We start from the raw sequence: 17,507 nt of genomic DNA on the forward strand, positions 1-17,507 counted from the left end.
TAGGAAATGTTTAATATTCTTAAAATATAAACTTTTACCAAACTGTTACATGTTTTTAAAAAATCACAAGTTATATGAGATTCCCTTTAATTTTTTTGTACTCAAAGGAGATTAAGGAGATTAAACACCTGTGGTGTTTATTTTTGCCCCTTTTCCTATACAACTTTTTTAGCTATGGAAATCTATGTGCAATTACATATAGGAAGGAAATTCTCCCATCACTGAACAAAGACTTCCCAATGCAATGTTCTTGAATATAGCAATGAGAGGAAAACATAAAAGTAATATGTTTCTACTATTTATAAGTTAAATCTTCCTGGTAATAAATTGGTTATCTGCAAGCCAGAACATCTGCACAAGTTCCTTTCAGAGAATGGTCATGTGTGCAAAGCATGAATGGCTCTCTGGCCCAAAGCCTTCATGAGTTATTCTTCCCCTGTTTAGTCTCATTATATAGATTACTCCCATTTGTGAGACAGGATAGAAACATAATTAGAACATAAGACTCTAGAACCAGACAGGGTTCTAATTCCTGCTCTACACCTTACCACTGTGTGTCCACAGGTATATCCTGAAACAGTCTGTGGCACAGCTACTTCATTTGTACAACAAAGGGGTAGCTGTAATTACCTCATACTCAAGAAACCCTTTAAGATTCCCGTGGTCCACAGCAAGTGTTCGCTGATGTTGGATCGCACCTACTTCTGATTCATTTTCTTCTGCTACTGTCTGTTCCATGACATCCTTCTTCACCACGTTTGTAGTGATTGGCTTATCGATAATCTCAGTATTATTACAAACTAGAAATACTATGGGCCAACACCTATGGGGCCATTATCCCTGTGTTCTGTGGTGATTTGGAAACCAGCATGATCACCACCACATGAAGCTGCCATCATTTCCCTGATGCAATAACCAAAGACAGACTGTCATAGAATGACATCTACCTTTTGTGAAACTCCAGCATTTATTTGGTGAGATTACTAAGGCAGGTCCCACTCAAAATTTAACACCAAAATTTCCTGTTAGATCTACATGTTATAGTTCTCAATTCCCTCCCTCCTTTTCTATCTCACAATCTCTCTCTCTCCCCACCCCACCCCTCACATCAAACTGAGATAAATGTGTGAACATTCTTACTTAACCAAGTGAAATAATTAACCCTGCAGTTAGTTCATAAACACAGGCTCTAAGAGCACTTGCAGACTCCTCCCCACACTGCTCAGCATTTTCTAGAATAGTCTCTAAACACAAATAGGCTCAAATCATAAATCAGACGTTACACTAGAGGTCATTGCTTCAGTTGGCACATCCTATCTTTTATCTTTTTTTTTTTTAAGATTTTTTATTTATTTGACAGACAGAGATCACAAGTAGGCAGAGAAGCAGGCAGAGAGAGAGGAGGAAGCAGGTTCTCCGCTGAGCAGAGAGCCTGATGCGTGGCTCGATCCCAGGACCCTGGGATCACGACCTGAGCCGAAGGCAGAGGCTTTAATCCACTGAGCCACCCAGGCGCCCCTCTTTTATCTTTTAAAAGCTGATGTTCACATACATAATATGGTTTTGTATGTAAAACACAGCTTTCAGCTTCAGCATAATTTTTTTTTAAAGATTTTATTTTTAAGTAATCTCTACAACCAAAATGGGGCTTGAACTTACAACATGGAGGTCAAGAGTTGCATGGTCTACCCATTGAGCCAGCCAGGCACCATTCAGCATAAAATTAGTAAATGCTCACAAGCATTTCTGTGTTACTTCCTCACCTAAGGATCTTTTTGGTTCTTGGTGATGTCAAGTTTGAAACAATTTCTGCTGTTTAATGTCTCTGTGTATGTGCCCCTTTTCTTCCCTTATTGTGGGTTACCCCTTTTCTTGCAGTCTCTGTATTTTTTTTAATCACCTGTTCAGCCTTCCACTGTTCAGCCTTCACCTTACATTTTTTAGTGACATCTTGGTCACATTGCACCATTCTTTTCTAAACAATCGCTGTATAAAGTCATAATTTTATACTATTTCTTAAACATGTTGAATTAAAATGTATTTCTTAGTAGAACACTTTATCCTTTTAAAAAATCCTTCAATTTAGTTAATTTAGTTTTTTGAATTAAGATACAATTGACATATTATATTAGTTCCAGGTGTAAAACATAATGATTCAATATTTGTATATATTACAAGATGAGAACCACAGTGAGTATGCTTAATAACTATCACCACACACAGTCACAACTTTTTTTTTTTTTTTTTGACGAGAACTTCTAAGATCTTAGTTAACTTAGTATTTAAAACTAAAATTAAATTTTTACTTACAGGACACCAATACTTATCTTTTTCCCTTAGATTCACTGGCTAAGAATCCCTTAGGTAGCTGGGTGTCCTTTAAAATTTGTATTTAATTAAATAAATAATGCACGATGATACATTTTGGAAATCTTTATCTCATACCTTTAAATGATGTTTTATTATTCTGAAGTATAGTAACAAACCATAATTATTTCCCCATTGATGAATATTTAGTGTTTCCCACTTGTAAATCTGTGAATAAAAGGCCTCAGTAACCATAAGTATCTATCCATCCTTTTTCAAATATGACAGTTTCTTTTTAAGGTAGCTTTATTTTATAATGTTTCTGGATTAAGGATTTTATGACTTTTCAGTACTGAAGTGAGAAGTGCCTTTCTAAGATGATCCCGCTTACATAAACACTAAAATTTTCTAAATGAAAAAATACCCTAAGATATTTAAAGAAAGGCTTGTTTTCCTATTTAATAAAAGTTTTATCAGAAATGGGTGTTAAATTTTAATAGGTTTTTTCACTCACTATCTTAGGAAATGATCATTTCCTTTTATAATTATAATTATAAATATATTTGTAATACTTTGATGATAATACTTTGTATTAACTGTATCTTATTTGTTGGTGATATATTGGTGGTAGATATTATTTGCAAATATTTTATTTAGGATTTTTGCACAAATATTCATGAAAGAGCTGAATCTTCATTTTTCCTTTTTGTATCCCCTTGGTCAGATTTTAGTATCACTGGTATGCTGACATTCTTCATAAAAATAATTTCCATCTCTCTGTGTTTTGGAAAGCTCAAACGAGGTTGGAGTTGTCCATCTCACTGTATTAACCTCTTCAATGGTTTCATTCAGATGCTTTGGGGGAAAGGATTGTATTCTTAAAACATTCTCTATTTCCTCTAGGTAATTTTTATCATTAAATATTTCTACATTTCTACCTTTCGTATCCGTTTTATCCAAGTTCTTTCTTTCTTTTTTTTTTTTTGCTTTTATGGTTTTACTTTTTTTTTTTTTTTTTTTTTTGAAAGAGAGAGAGAAAGCATGAGTAGGGGGAGGAGTGGGAGAGAAGCAGACTTCCCCTTAAGCAGGGAGCCCGAGGCAGGGCTAGATCCAAGGACTTTGGAATCATGACTTGAGCTGAAGGCAGACCCTTAATTGACTGAGCCCCCGAGGCACCCCTCAGCCAAGTTTTCATTATTTGCATAGAGTTGGATAAAAGAGTTTTCTAAATCTTAACATTATTTCTCTATTTCTTCATTTTATTTTTAAATTTTATATGTGTTCCTTCTTTTCTTCCTGACTAGATTTTGGTATGTGTATTAATTTCTGCTTCATCTTTATTTCTAAACTTAATTATATTGTATTTTTGTCAAATTTCAGAAATGTAATGCTTTGTTAATGTATTTACAAATATTTCTTCACCACTGATATATTTTTTTTAGCTCTACAAGTTTTCCTTTGAGCACTATACTATGTAGGGTCTTACTTTTGTTATTTTAAAGATACTAGGAAATTTTCTTCTTAGTAAAACTCAATGTGGCTTAAGGTGGAATTTTTACATTTGTAAGTGGTAAGACTTTCGGTATTTTATTATTTATTTCTGGTTTTATTCTTATGAGGGAAGAGACTATATTTGAATATTGTATACCACTTCTACTATTTTGGAGTATATGGGTTATCTATGAAAGTCTAATATATGATAGCATTTATAAATATTTTATGGGTACTGCCATAGATGACATGTGAATGTGTTTGTGTAGATGTACACACATTTGAAAAATGAAAGAGATCTTCCATATTAATTATTCAGTTCCTGAGGTATCCTTAATTATTTTGTCTTTCTAATCTGCTGGGCGATTTGTTTTAGGGCCTCTAGATTTCAGTCCACAGTACTAATGTGTTTTATTAAACTCTCCTTGAGGAAGGAGCCCTTCATTTTTACTTTGTATGTGGATCTGCAATAATGTAGCTGACCTCATACCTTACAATGGATCTTTTGAAAATGTCTGTATACCTGAGTATAATTATTAGACCATTGGGTAAGCAAATATATTCAGCTCTCTGTAGTAGGTAAACCAAAGTATTTCAATACAATTTTACCAAGTGGCACTATCTCTTGCAGTATGTGAGAATTCCAGCTGTAGAAACTTACCAACTTTTTAAATTTCTGCCTTTTAATTTTCTTTATTCTGCTATGTTAATTGCCTTTCTCTGATGACTAAGGAACCTGAGCATCTTTTCATATTGGATATCTTATCATATGGATATCTTCTTAGATGAAGCGCCAGATAGTCATTGTGCCCATTTGTCTATTAGGCTGCTTTTCTTCTGCCTCTTGTTATTTACAGAAATTCTTTATCTGGACTGCGGTTTAATTTTTTGTTGTTGTTTTTTTTTGTTTGTTTGTTTTGTTTGTTTGTTTTACAATCTTCTTGGTACTTCTAGAAACTTAAACCACCTTAACCCCACTTTTTCTCTTTGCATTACTGTGACAGCATTTTCACTGTAGATATTTTAGACTCTCCTAAAAATCACTATTTCTATCACTGTTTTGTATGGTCAATAGGCAAACAATATTCATTTCTCCTATACACCTATTTATTCTCTCAATTTTTCTTCATTCTTATTTGCATTTTTTAATTTCCTTCTCTATTTTCCTTCTGCCTGAAGAACTCCCTATAACTTACATATTTTAGAAACAAATTCTTTATTTTTTCTTTTGAGAATATCTTTGTTCATCTTCATTTTTTGAAAGATATTTTTGCTGGGTATATAAATAACAGCTGGAAGTTATTTTCTTTTAGTAGTTTAGGAATGTCATTTTGTTGGTTTCCTGGGTTGGCTCAGTTGGTTAGGCATCTGACTCTTGGTTTTGGCTCATGTCATGATCTCAAGGTTGTAGGATCGAGCAGAGCCCCTACATCAGACTCTGGAGTTGGGCTCTGTGCTGAGCAGGGAGTCTGCCTCTCTGCTCTCTTCGCCTCTGCCCTTTCCCTTGCTTGCTCACTCTCTTTTTCTCTAAAAGTAAATAAATAAATCTTTTTTCTTTTTTTTTTTAATGAAAAAGAATCATCTTGTTGCATTCAGGCTCCCATCATTTCTATTATAAATTCAGTGGGAAATCTTCATATTGTTTCTTCTTCTTCCTTCTAGATGTCTTTTATAAGAAGAGCCAGTTCCTCCCCAGCAACCCACAGCTTCTTGAAACCTGATGCTGTGTCATGCTTAGAACCCTATTCCTATGAAACTTCTTCCAGAAAAAGTGAAACTCTCTAAAACTGAACTACCTGCTGTTTAAGAGACGATTTTTTTCCCCATGACACTGCATACATTTCATCCTCTTTGAAACTATTTTTTTTTATACTCTCCCTTCATACAGTTGAGGCACTGTCCTTTTCCTTAAACAGTATTTTGGAGTTGGTTAATTCTTATTCTGTGTAGGACAAGGCAAGTGCTTTAATTTCCCAGTATCATTGATTTTTATATATTTAAGAACACTTTAACTGCATTGTTGAATACTGATTCTGTTCTATTTTTTATTCTTTAATATTTAACATTATTTTGTCTTTAACATATGAGTGACCTCTCATATGTCATAACTTCTCCCACATTCTGTTTGTAATGTCTAATTTGAATTGTTCGTTAGCAGAATTTCATCTCTTTTGTCCTTTTTGTAGCTGTTTTTTACATGCTCTCTCCAAATGTCCAACAATTCTTATCTAAAAACTTACTATGTACAGTCCATTTTAGAGACTGGTTATGCTATTTCTGAATTTTTCCTTATGTTCTACAACTTTCTCAAGAGATTGATACAATTTAATGTGTGTATAGTTTTCTTTACACTTTCTTATGTCTCCTTGTAATGTGCTAACCATTAGAGACCTAGTATCATGACAGCCAATTTATTTTTAAGTTTGGTTATAAATATGCATTGTAAAAGTCACAGTTTAGACAAACCTATACATTCATGTAAGCAACACCCACTTGAGAAACAAAAGACTGTCCTGTCTCTAACAGTGCCCTTGCACCCCCTTGTCAATCTCTTTCCTATCAGAAGCAAACACTGTTCTGATTTCTTTCCTCTTACACACATTTCTGCATGTTTTTGAACTTGAGGTAAATGGAATCATACTGAATGTACATTTTTGTGTTTGGCTTCTTTCACTCAAAATGTTTTTGGGTGCAACGCATTTATTTGCCAGTAGTTCATTTCTTTTTGTTGCTGACAAGGATTTAACTAGGATCTAACTATGTCACAATTTGTCTTTCCAGTTTCTTGCTAATGGATGTTTGGATTGCTTTGGAGTTCAAGTTAGATTTAACTGCTCTTGTGTAATATTTCACCATCACTTTGGTGGGAGAGGAGATCTGTAAAAATATATACTGAATTTTGGAATGTTTTTTAATCTTGCCACTTGCTTAAGAAAGTTTCTGGGTTTTCTTATTTTCTTCTTTTAATAATTTCATTAAAATTTTATTTATTTATTTATTTATTTTAAAGATGTTATTGTTTTTTGAAAGAGAGACACAAGAAGGGAGGGAAGGGCAGAGACAGAGGAAGAAGCAGGCTCTCCGCTGAGCAGGATGCCCAACACAGGGCTCGATCCTGATCTGAGCCTAAGGCTGACACTTAACCAACTGAGCCACCCCAGTGCCCCTAAAATTTAATTGTAAAAAGTGATAGAGAATCTTCAAGAAATTCCCTTACTCTGTCATCTTATCTGAACCATTAGGGTCCTACAAATCAAATATATCTTGGGTAAGCACTAAGGGCTTTAGAACTTAGAACTTCTAAATGTAATCTTAGCTAAGCATAATTGAAATAAAATTGCAGATGGGTGCCTGGGTGGTTCAGTTGATTGAGTGTCTGACTCTTGGTTTGGCTCAGGTCATGATCTCATGGTTGTGGGATCAAGCCCCAGCCCCCATATAGGGCTCCACACTCAGTGCAGAGTCTGCCTTGGGTTTGCTCTTCCTCTCCCTCCCCCTCAACCCCTCTCCCCATTTTCAAGCATATTCTACCCCCTCTCTTTATCTCTCTCTCTCGTCATATATATATATATATATATATATATATATATATATAATAAGTGAATAAATAAAGCCTTAAAAGAAATAAAATTGCAGAATTAGCTACATACAGGTATTATTTGGGCTATTTTTTACTTTTACTGAGATATAATTTAGAGTCAATAAAACTCATTGATTTGAGTGCAAAGTCTAGTGAATTTTGGCAAGTGTATAGAGGTACGTAACTCCTGCCCAAATCAAAATATAAAATAGATCCTTCACCCTAAAATGTTTCCCTTTGCTTCTTTGTAGTCCACCTCATTTCTCAACCTCCAGCCTCAGGCATCCACTGATATGCCTTCTGTAACTACAGTTCAGCTTTTTCTAGACTGTCATATAAATGGAATCACATAGTACACAGTTATATTGTGTTTGTTATCATTAATTCAGCATAAAGCTTTTTAAAAACTTTATAGTGATGTATTTTATACATCATAAAACTTGCCTATTCCAAATGTACTATTCAATGGTTTTTAATATACTTACAAACCTGTGCAACCATTACCATAAATCAGTTGTAGAATATTTTCATCACCCCAGTGAGATCTTCATGCCCATTTACTGTTCATCCAGTTTCCACTGTCTATCCCAAGGAACCCCTAATCTACCAATTGACTCGTATGCATTTGTCTTTTGTGAACATTTCATATAAATGAAATCATACAATATGTGGTTTCATGTCTCTAACTCCTTTTACTTTGCACACTATTGCTAAGATTCATTCATGTTGTTGATTGTATGAATATTTTGCTCCTTTTTCCCACTCATTATATCAAAATACACAGTATTACTTAATTTGCTTATCTAATCAACTTTTGATAGTCATTTCCAAATTTGAGACTATTATGAATAATGTTTTCATAAATACTTTCTATCCTGCACATAAAATATGTTTTCATATTTGGGGGTAAATACATAGGCATGAGATTACTGGATCCTACAATAAGTATATGTACTTCATAATACACTGTTGTACTGGTTTCAAAAGTGGCTGTACAATTTTACATTCCTTAAGCAATGTATAATAGCTACAGCTGCCCCATATTTTTACCAACACTTAGTGTTGTCAGTCTTTTAAATTTTAGCAATGGGATCTCTCTATATATATTTATCTAAATGTCAATACAATCTCAATCAAAATACTAGATGGCCTTTTAAAGACCTAACAAGCTAAAATGCACTGGAACTAGAAAAGCCAAAACAATCTTGGAAAAGGAAGACAAAATTGAAGGACTTACAGTACCTAATTTCAAGACTTACTATACAGATTTACCACAAGACATTGTGCTGTTGGCCTCAAGACACACAGAGATCAGTGAAGCCAAATAGAAAGCCAGGAAATAGATCCACACTTATGTGGTCATTGATTTTCAACATTAAAGGTATTTTAATATTCATTCATTCATTCATTCAATACTTACTGGGCATCTTCTATATACCAGGCACTATAACAGGCACTGGGGTTACGACCATTAACAAAACACTAAAAAAACACGTAGCTTATATTTTGGTAGGGGAAGAAAACAATTATCAAAATAAAATTTTAAAATAATCTGTTAAATAATCAGAAGTCCTTTGGGGAAAATAAAGCAGGAGAAAGGGAGATAGAGTGATATAGATATGTATGAAATGCTGCAGCCAGGAGAGAAAGCTACCTATGTAACATTCTCAGAGAGGAAGCAGGATGTGCAGAGTCCCCTACATGACATTTTAAGGAGAGAAAGCAGCTTGTGTGTATTCTCTGAGGTAGGCTTTGAAGAAGTGAGTGCACTGTGAACGACTCTGCACAGGGTCAGGAGCCTCGGCTCAGGAAAACAGTCTCACCCAGCTCACAAGGAGTTTAGTTTTGACTACCTGAGACAGGAAGCTAATGAGTGTTGGGACTGGACAGGTGGCATCATACAGTTAAATGCTTTCATTGACTATGGCCAAAATAGTTAGAAGGGAAGTCTAAGAAGAGAAGAAGGGAGGGCCAGGGGGAGGTGAGAAGTATAGCCTAATCAAAGAAAAGATTAACCCGGCCAGTCACAGGACCTACCACTGAGTGTAAAGTGTTATAAAAAAAGAAGATAAAAGATACAGATAAACAGGTGCTAAAGGGAGAGGAGGTCAACTGATCACAGCATAAAAGGAAAGAAAGAAGCTAAAAGAGGTTAAGGGAGGATTAATATTCAAAAAGCAGAGCAGGATCATGTCAAATGCTTTGTAGAGGATGAGCAGTACAAGACTGGAGAAGGACCTATGAATTTTTTTTTTCAAAGATTTTATTTATTTATTTGACAGATAGAGATCACAAGTAGGCAGACAGGCAGGCAGAGAGAGAGGAGGAAGCAGGCTCCCTGCTGAGCAGAAAGCCCGAGGCAGGCCTCCATCCCAGAACCCTGAGATCATGACCTGAGCCGAAGGCAGAGGCTTAACCCACTGAGCCACCCAGGTGCCCCAAGACATGTGAATTTTAAGCATATTTTGTTATATGATGAAATTCCATAGCATAGTCTCAGTACCCTGGTGGGATTTTAGTGGCTCTGAACAAAGAGGGGCAGGGGTACAAACCAGTTGCTTAAGAAATTTGCCAGTAGAAAAAGGGGCAATAGCACAACCTAGAAGACAGTGGGGAGAAATGAATGACGATTTCAGGACAGGCTAGACCACAAGGGTATGCAGGCTGAGAAGAAAGACCCAATGAGCTGGGAGTAACTGAGGAGGACAGAGAGAAAGCAGGAGATTGGAAGGAGCTGGAAGGGGTGGAAGGGGAGAATGGCTAGGAAGTAAGCCTTCTAGAATCTTCTAGACAATTCCAGAAATCGCCTTGAAGGTGCTGTTTCTTTTTATATTTTGCAGTATTTGTTGTATCCTCCTAAAGTACTGCATTCAGAAATGCATCATTGCCACCCACATTTCTCCCAGGGCACAGAACGGGTCACCTCAAATAGGTTACCCCCTCTGCTTTACTCTTAGCTGAGCTCTCCTTCTGCATGGAAATCTAAACAGGATGCAAACATTCCAGGAAGATGCCCATCAGTCTTCTAGAACGTGTCTGCTAGGTGCTGCCCGGCTGAGATTTTTGCTCTGTACTGGGCGCTGTACCTTAGTGCTATGAATAGTCTCCACCTGGTGCTGTGTGAACACCTCCTCTGTGAGCCGAGGGAGGTGCTGTTCTGCTCCCTGATACACAACATCTGGGCCTTGCTTCACAGGGCAGCCTGGTTTCTAAGTAGGAGGTAGGCAGGAACAGCTGAGAAAGACTTGGGGATTTCACCCCCCACATACACATCCTTCTTTAATTTTTCCTTAAAAGGCTCACACCCAGTTTCATTTTCACACACAAAGAGGTCCTTTGTGTTTCATTATGACCAAGTCACAAAAGTAAATGTTTTCCTTTGAAAAGAAAGTGGGTGTGGATGATGGTTGCTTGGGTGGAATGTGAACAAGGACTTTCCCCCAGCAAGCTGAACTCCAAAGGAAAATGAAATACTGAGCTCCAACTTGGTGACAATGCTTTCATTTTAATTTTTGCTTGTTATTTTATTTTGTTTCTTCTTGATCTGTAAGGAATTTTGGAAATATTTTAAATTTAACCATGTTGGCTAGAAGGAATTCTTAAGCCTCTGAAATGAGTTACACTGCTATATAGAAGCAAAGTCTTCTCCATTCTCCTTTCTTTCACAAGTGGACACTCAACTGAAATTTTCAAATATGTCTGAATATCACTGTAATATGTGGAATGTATTTTGTACATGGCAACTCAAAGCAAGTGATCAAACAATGAAAAAACAAAAGAAAACAAAATAGAAGTGACCTAACCAGATATAGATCAATGGAACTAGAGCAGATCAGTTCCTATAACTAAAACACACACTTTGGTTTCCTTTCTACCACTACCCTTTTCTGGCTGACCACACGAAGTATGAGGACCCTGTTTTTGCAGATTGTGAAGTAGACAAATACATGAAGTTAGCTAACTCCATATGTGCTTTTTACATACTTTACATACACGACAACATGCCCCCATTCCCCTGTCCCTGTGTTCTCTGAGGCCAGTATGCTTTCCCCTCAATCTTTCCTTCCACCTAAACCTCCTTTTGAGAAAGGATCTTAAGAATATTAACTTACATGTAATCATTAAGTCCATAATGTTGCATGTCACAGCAACTTTTACACTGAACATGGAAATAACACAGCGAGGGAAGCCAAAGAGCAAAGATTTAAGCAATACCGGATGGAACCAGCACAAGCTTTCATTTCCTGAGGACAGAGACTTTCTAGTACATTTGAAAAGACACATCAGCATCTTCCTACTCTGAAGAGTTTACTGCATGGGAAGACTTGTAAACAGGCATTTCCATACGAAGGACCAAAGTCATTAATTCAACAAATGTTTTTTAAACATGTTTTTTAAATGTTTTTAAAACTTCCTATGGCCTTGACTTTTTTCCCTGAGGCTCACATTTTATATCATGATGCAGCATGCGCGCGCACACAACCACACACACTGTATCGGAAACTGTATTTTCATTAAAAAGTACTTATCTCACCCTGTGCAATGCATTCTGATATATTCCATTCTACTAAATTTATTTCATGCTCATCACATCTCATAATATGGATATCATAACCTAGTTTTAAAAAGCACTGTTAGACTCTTGGGACCCTGTATCAGGCACTGAGGACACACGCCTACCTTCAATCTTCAGTGTGGCTGCAGTCCAGAGTGGGAGTTACTCTAAAAGTAAAGAATGATAATTTGTGATACATTCTCTGGAAGTAACCAAGATGGAACACTGATAAAATTAGGAAATATGTCTTGGAAAGAATGGTCAGAGAAGACCTCTTTGAAGAGGAAAGTAAGCTGAGACCCAAAGGACAAAAAAGAGACAGACATACCAAGGGCAGGGGGAACAGCATTCCAGGAAGAGGCGACCACATTCCAGGAGGCTGGAAGGAGCCTTTTGAAGAACTGGCAGGAGGCCAGTGTCTCCCTGTAGTGAGAGAGAAGAGGGGGTTAGGAAATGAGGTTGGAAAGAAGCAGGGGCAGTCATAGCACAGAAGGATTTGGAGGCGATGGTGAAGAGTTTGGATTTGATTCTAAGTGGAGTGGGTAGCTCCTGAAAGATTTTTGAACTGAATCGGGTTATGCCGCTGAAGTTATTGTAAATCATTCTGTGTTTTGACCTCCATTGTTGAAAATTCCATACTGCATTTTCAGAAGCCTGCCAAGTTGCAGAGGAGCTCACTGGCTTTCCAATGATTTTGGAGGCAGCATGTATGAGTTGAGCTCAAGTAGCCAATGAATAAATGGAAGCATTCCCTTCGGGAATGGAAATGTCAATAGTGGCAAAATATATATATTGTCTCTACTCAAATTCAAGTGCACTTGAGACATTCCCGTTCAAAGGCACAGGTCTTTTAATAGCTGCATAAGATTCATATTGAATCTTTCCAAAGTGGCACACAGTTTGCCACTCACAAATTTCCATCTCCCCAACCTGTATCTGGACAGCTGTGCCTACAAAAATAGGTGAAAGATTACATTTGCCAGTTCTCTTGGTATTCCCATTTTATGGCTTTTGTGGGAAAGCAGTTCAAGCTTGCCTGCTATTTTATTTAATATGCCTCCTTGTAAATTCCAGCTCTTGACCATGTAATTAATCCCTGTATGGAAAAAAATATTGGCATTTGTTCCTGCAATACCTGAGCTGCATCCCAACAGAATTACATTCATCACAGCCCTTGCCATTACTCTATAATTGTTCCTTACAACAGTTTTACGTACCACACAATTAATACACAAGGACCCTGCTCCCAAGTTTGATGTAGTTACTCAACCATGACTTTCATTTATTCTTCCTCTCTAGTCACTGAAATCCAGGATTTTTTTTTTTTTTTAAAGATTTTATTTATTTGACACAGAGATCACAGGTAGGCAGAGAGGCAGGCAGAGAGAGGGGGTGTGGCAGGATCCCCGCTGAGCAGAGAGCCCGACGCAGGGCTCGATCCCAGGACCCTGGGATCACAACCTGAGCTGAAGGCAGAGGCTTTTAACCCACTGAGGCAGCCAGGCGCCCCTGAAATCCAGGATCTTAAATAACAAGCATCCTTTATGTAACTCCTAATAAAGGTTACTATTCAACTTTTTAACTTACAACAGAGAGTGGCCACTAGAGTAAATACTATGGTTGAAATTCTGACAGCTATAACTGATACAAGACCTAGTCTCTGACAGTTATCCTTGGCCACCAGACTCTCTTGCTAAGTTCTTGTAGTTTCCCGTGCTACATCTTGTTTAGTCATTTCATCTTAGTGGTTACTTCTTTTCATAGATGTATGGAAACTTGTTTTCCTTTACTACACCAAAATCCAAATGGCTGGGAATTTTAAGCACCACTTTCATAGGAGTATTTGCCTCTTCATAGGGAGAACTTTTTAAGATAAAAAGAAAATCCACCTGCTTTCCAAATCCAAAAGGTGACTGGAAAAAACTCTATGAAGTCTGCCTGTCCCTGACAAGTCCTCTTGTAATGAGATCTTTACTACACATATATAAGGCCAACTCTGCTCATTATGACATGATATCTGGCATGAGGATAATACTTACACTACTGGCATTGATTTGATGGCAAAATAGTCAAACATTTCCAAAAATTCACATTTGTATAAGGAAACTGATGAAAGATCATCAGCTTTGCAATAATGTCTGGAAATCAGTATTTTGTTTTGTTTTGTTTTTTATAAAAGCCCAAAGAAGAAAAAACTTCTTTAATTATTACTATCTGGAAACATACCCTAGGATCTGGCAAATACATACACTAATGAAGAACAGCTGTATTTGGGCCAAAATTATGAAAGTAAATCACACATTTGACTGGTTATGTTTTCTTTAGGATAGAGATCAAGAAGATACACTGCCAACCCAAATGTGGATGGATTTTAATATACTTTTGTAATATATAAAGTTAAAGGCTGCTTTGTGAAAGTTTACAATTATTTATCAAATTAAATCTATTTGTCAGATGGAGTGAATATATTTTCTTGATTGAAAGAGAATAGAAATTCTATGAAGCACACCTGAGTGCAAAATTTTAAAAAGAAAAATGGTGATGAAAATTTCTTGAGGGTTTTCTAGTTTGTCATTTCCTGTAAGGTATTTTAAGGTCTGGAGAATGGCTCTGTTAGCCATAACACAAACACCTAAAAGGAAGCAGGTATCAGTGTAAGGATACATTTACTTCTTCAACTAATATTATTTGATCATTTACTATATTTAAAGTAATGGGAGGTATAAAGTAAATCTGACATGGAATGTGTCTTAAAGGAGTCTGCTTTGTAGGGAAGAAAATACAAATAAACACGAGTTAATCAAAGATGATGAGTTTATCACATCTATACAGTGCAGTGCATTTATTATGGATACAAGAAAATTATTATCATCATCAAAAGATTCCCTTATTAGTTTTAGGGAATTGTCAAAAATATAATGTGTTAAAGTGGCTAAATGTTAAAAACTATTTTTCTGGACACTATAACAGGATCTATGCTTTTGTACTGTGAGTTGTTTTATATTTTTCAGATTGTATATTTATAAAATTAAATTCTTATAAATGTTTTCCTTCAAAATATACAAATATAAAATTATAATCATTTTAACATATTTTAAACCCTGAAAACAAGTTAGAGCAGGTTTAAAAATTGGACATCTGGAGGACAGCTTTAGAACAAAGTCTATCCCAAATGTTATCTCATCTATAGAGAAACCCATCAACATTCTTGCCATAGTGAAGGCATGGCCCATGGGGCAGGCAGCCAGCTTAAGTAAGGCTTTGGTGTATAAGGCTTTTCAAAGCTTATCCAACCAAGATGAATGTGCATGTGTATATAAAATTATTAATGTTAAATATGGCTACTGCACACTGCTGCTGATTCAATATTCTCCCTAAATCTCTTCCTAAGTGTTCCATAAACCTGCATTCTCCCCTTCCACGAACAAAGAGTAGGAAGGGAAACCACTTTTTCAGGCTAACTCTTATTCTACAATATTCCTCATTTTATAGCAGCTGGGTTGAGAATTACCTTATAGAAGCTTATTTACCTTTATATAATACAGGAAAAAAATCTCTTATTAAAAAAACCCTAGAAAATTAATTTCCTCACTAAAAGTAATAAATTGCTAGTATCAGAGGTTGTCTCCCTCACTCCAGACCTTACCCTCTTATTGGGCCAGTTCATCCTTTACTGACCCACCCACGAGAATCAGCTCCAAGACTAATGATCCCAAAAATTGGGCAGAAGGAAAAAATGAGCACCTGGATGACCTCTTGAACACTACCATCTGTTCGCCTTCTCTACACCAGTCATTGTTCTCTTTGCTGGTAAGGAATCTCCCAAGAAGGGAAAGATATATTCCTCTTCTTCCAAAGTAGAATGCTTTGCCATGAAAAGAATGTTTCCCTGGGCGGTTGGTAGAAATTGAAACCCTTTTTTAAAAAGTGTAACTATAATTACATACGTTAAATTGCATTATGGTTTGTGGTAAAATGTTTTCAGGGTAACAAACAGCTAATTCACAGTGGAATTTCTGGAATACAATTGAAGATAATAGCCATGAAAATGCTTTTCTTCAGCCATCATAGAGCCTGTGTTAGATTGCTTATGATCTGATTATCCTCAAGTGAGATGACAACTACAGGGTTTTGTAGTTTGGTCCCCCCTTCAGTGCCATGGCAATCACCAAGAACCCATCTTCCAGTGAGGCACACCAAAGGCAACCTGCCTCCCCAGACCTGCACCTCCCCCTTCTAGGAAAAGGGTGCTGTACAGGCAAGACATTACACCACTTTACATTCTTCCTTTTATTTCAATCTGCTTCTCTAAGGCCAACTGTCACTGTTGAAGGCAAAATCTTCCAATTTTATATTATTAGAAGTGGGCTGCGCCTGAGGCAGATACCTATTGATGAAATCTTAGTCATTACCCACATGTGTACATACTATCTGTCTCCGTTCAAGTTTTCTGCTGTCAAAAACATGGAGAAGTAATGTTAAAATTCTTATTTTCCTGAAAATTTCCTGAAAGTAAAGCAGATATACATGTCTTCTTCTTTTTCTGCAGTAGTATTTTGATCTGATGAAACTATAAGAGCCAAAAATTTGTGGGGACAGTATAGGTGTAATCGTGCTCCAACTTTAATACCATTATTTTCTTGATTCTATGTACACCTTGAGAAATCCCTGCTGGTGATTTTTGACTCCCATTTATTTTTCTTGCTGTAGCTAAACCTATGTCATTCCAACCCCAAGCCCTTTGACTGTCTGTTAAGACATTTCTCAATCATCACTAATATTTTTCCATGTATGATTGAGTTCTTAGACCTCAAAATATAGTAAACAAAAAATCTTTCAAAATGAGAAAACATAATGAAATTGGTTTAATACAAATAACCAAAAGAAACTGTTCAAAAATGGGGAAAGGGGGCATCTGGGTGGCTCAGTGGGTCAGGTCATGATCTCAGGGTCCTGGAATCGAGTTCCACATCTGGCTCTCTGCTCTGCAGGGAGCCTGCTTCATCCCCTCTCTCTCTGCCTGCCTCTCTGCCTACTTGTGATCTCTGTCTGTCAAATAAAATATTTTTTAAAAGGGGAAAGAAATGACAATGGAAAGCACAGGATATGAAACCAAGGGCTTGGACAATGCATTTTTAGAAGATGGTTGTTCAAAAGATGTGTACAGGCGGGTTTGGTAAGGGAAAAAAGAAGGTAAAGGTAGTGAGATTCTTTCTCACTTGGGAGTTCTAAAGAAATAACAGGAAAAACATTAGAAATTCTGGAAATCTGGAGGAATTCTTCACTTACACAGTCGAGGAATGAGGTCGAGGGACGGAAAGGGAACTGAGAAGTGAGAGTCCTCAGGGGTTCAGGCTTTCCAGTCTCTCTGTGTTTTCATCTGGAATACATTATTCTGAGATCCTTCTACACTAAATCCAGAATCTCCTTTCTGAGCTTTAAACTAAATCTGCTTTATACCAAGAAAACTACTGTAAAGTTTTCAATTAATTTTAAAGAACTGTAGTTTTATGTTACTTGGAGAAATTATTTTTTATTGAAGACAGACTAGTAGAAAGTCTAGAATATATCTAA

The 17,507-nt window shown here is 36.5% G+C and overlaps 1 protein-coding gene across 1 annotated transcript in view; it reads right to left on the reverse strand.

Moving 5' to 3' along the window:
• The window catches only part of SLC27A6 (solute carrier family 27 member 6), a 368,583-nt gene that overhangs the window by 229,530 nt on the left and 121,546 nt on the right, over positions 1–17,507 (reverse strand). The window contains exon 3 of the mRNA XM_082725821.1: positions 12,262–12,356. Within this exon, the coding sequence (XP_082581947.1) occupies positions 12,262–12,356 (95 nt within the window). The remainder of the gene's footprint in view (positions 1–12,261; positions 12,357–17,507) is intronic.

The sequence above is a fragment of the Mustela nivalis genome (genome assembly GCF_964662115.1).
Source record: "Mustela nivalis genome assembly, chromosome: 3".
Lineage (NCBI taxonomy): Eukaryota > Metazoa > Chordata > Mammalia > Carnivora > Mustelidae > Mustela > Mustela nivalis.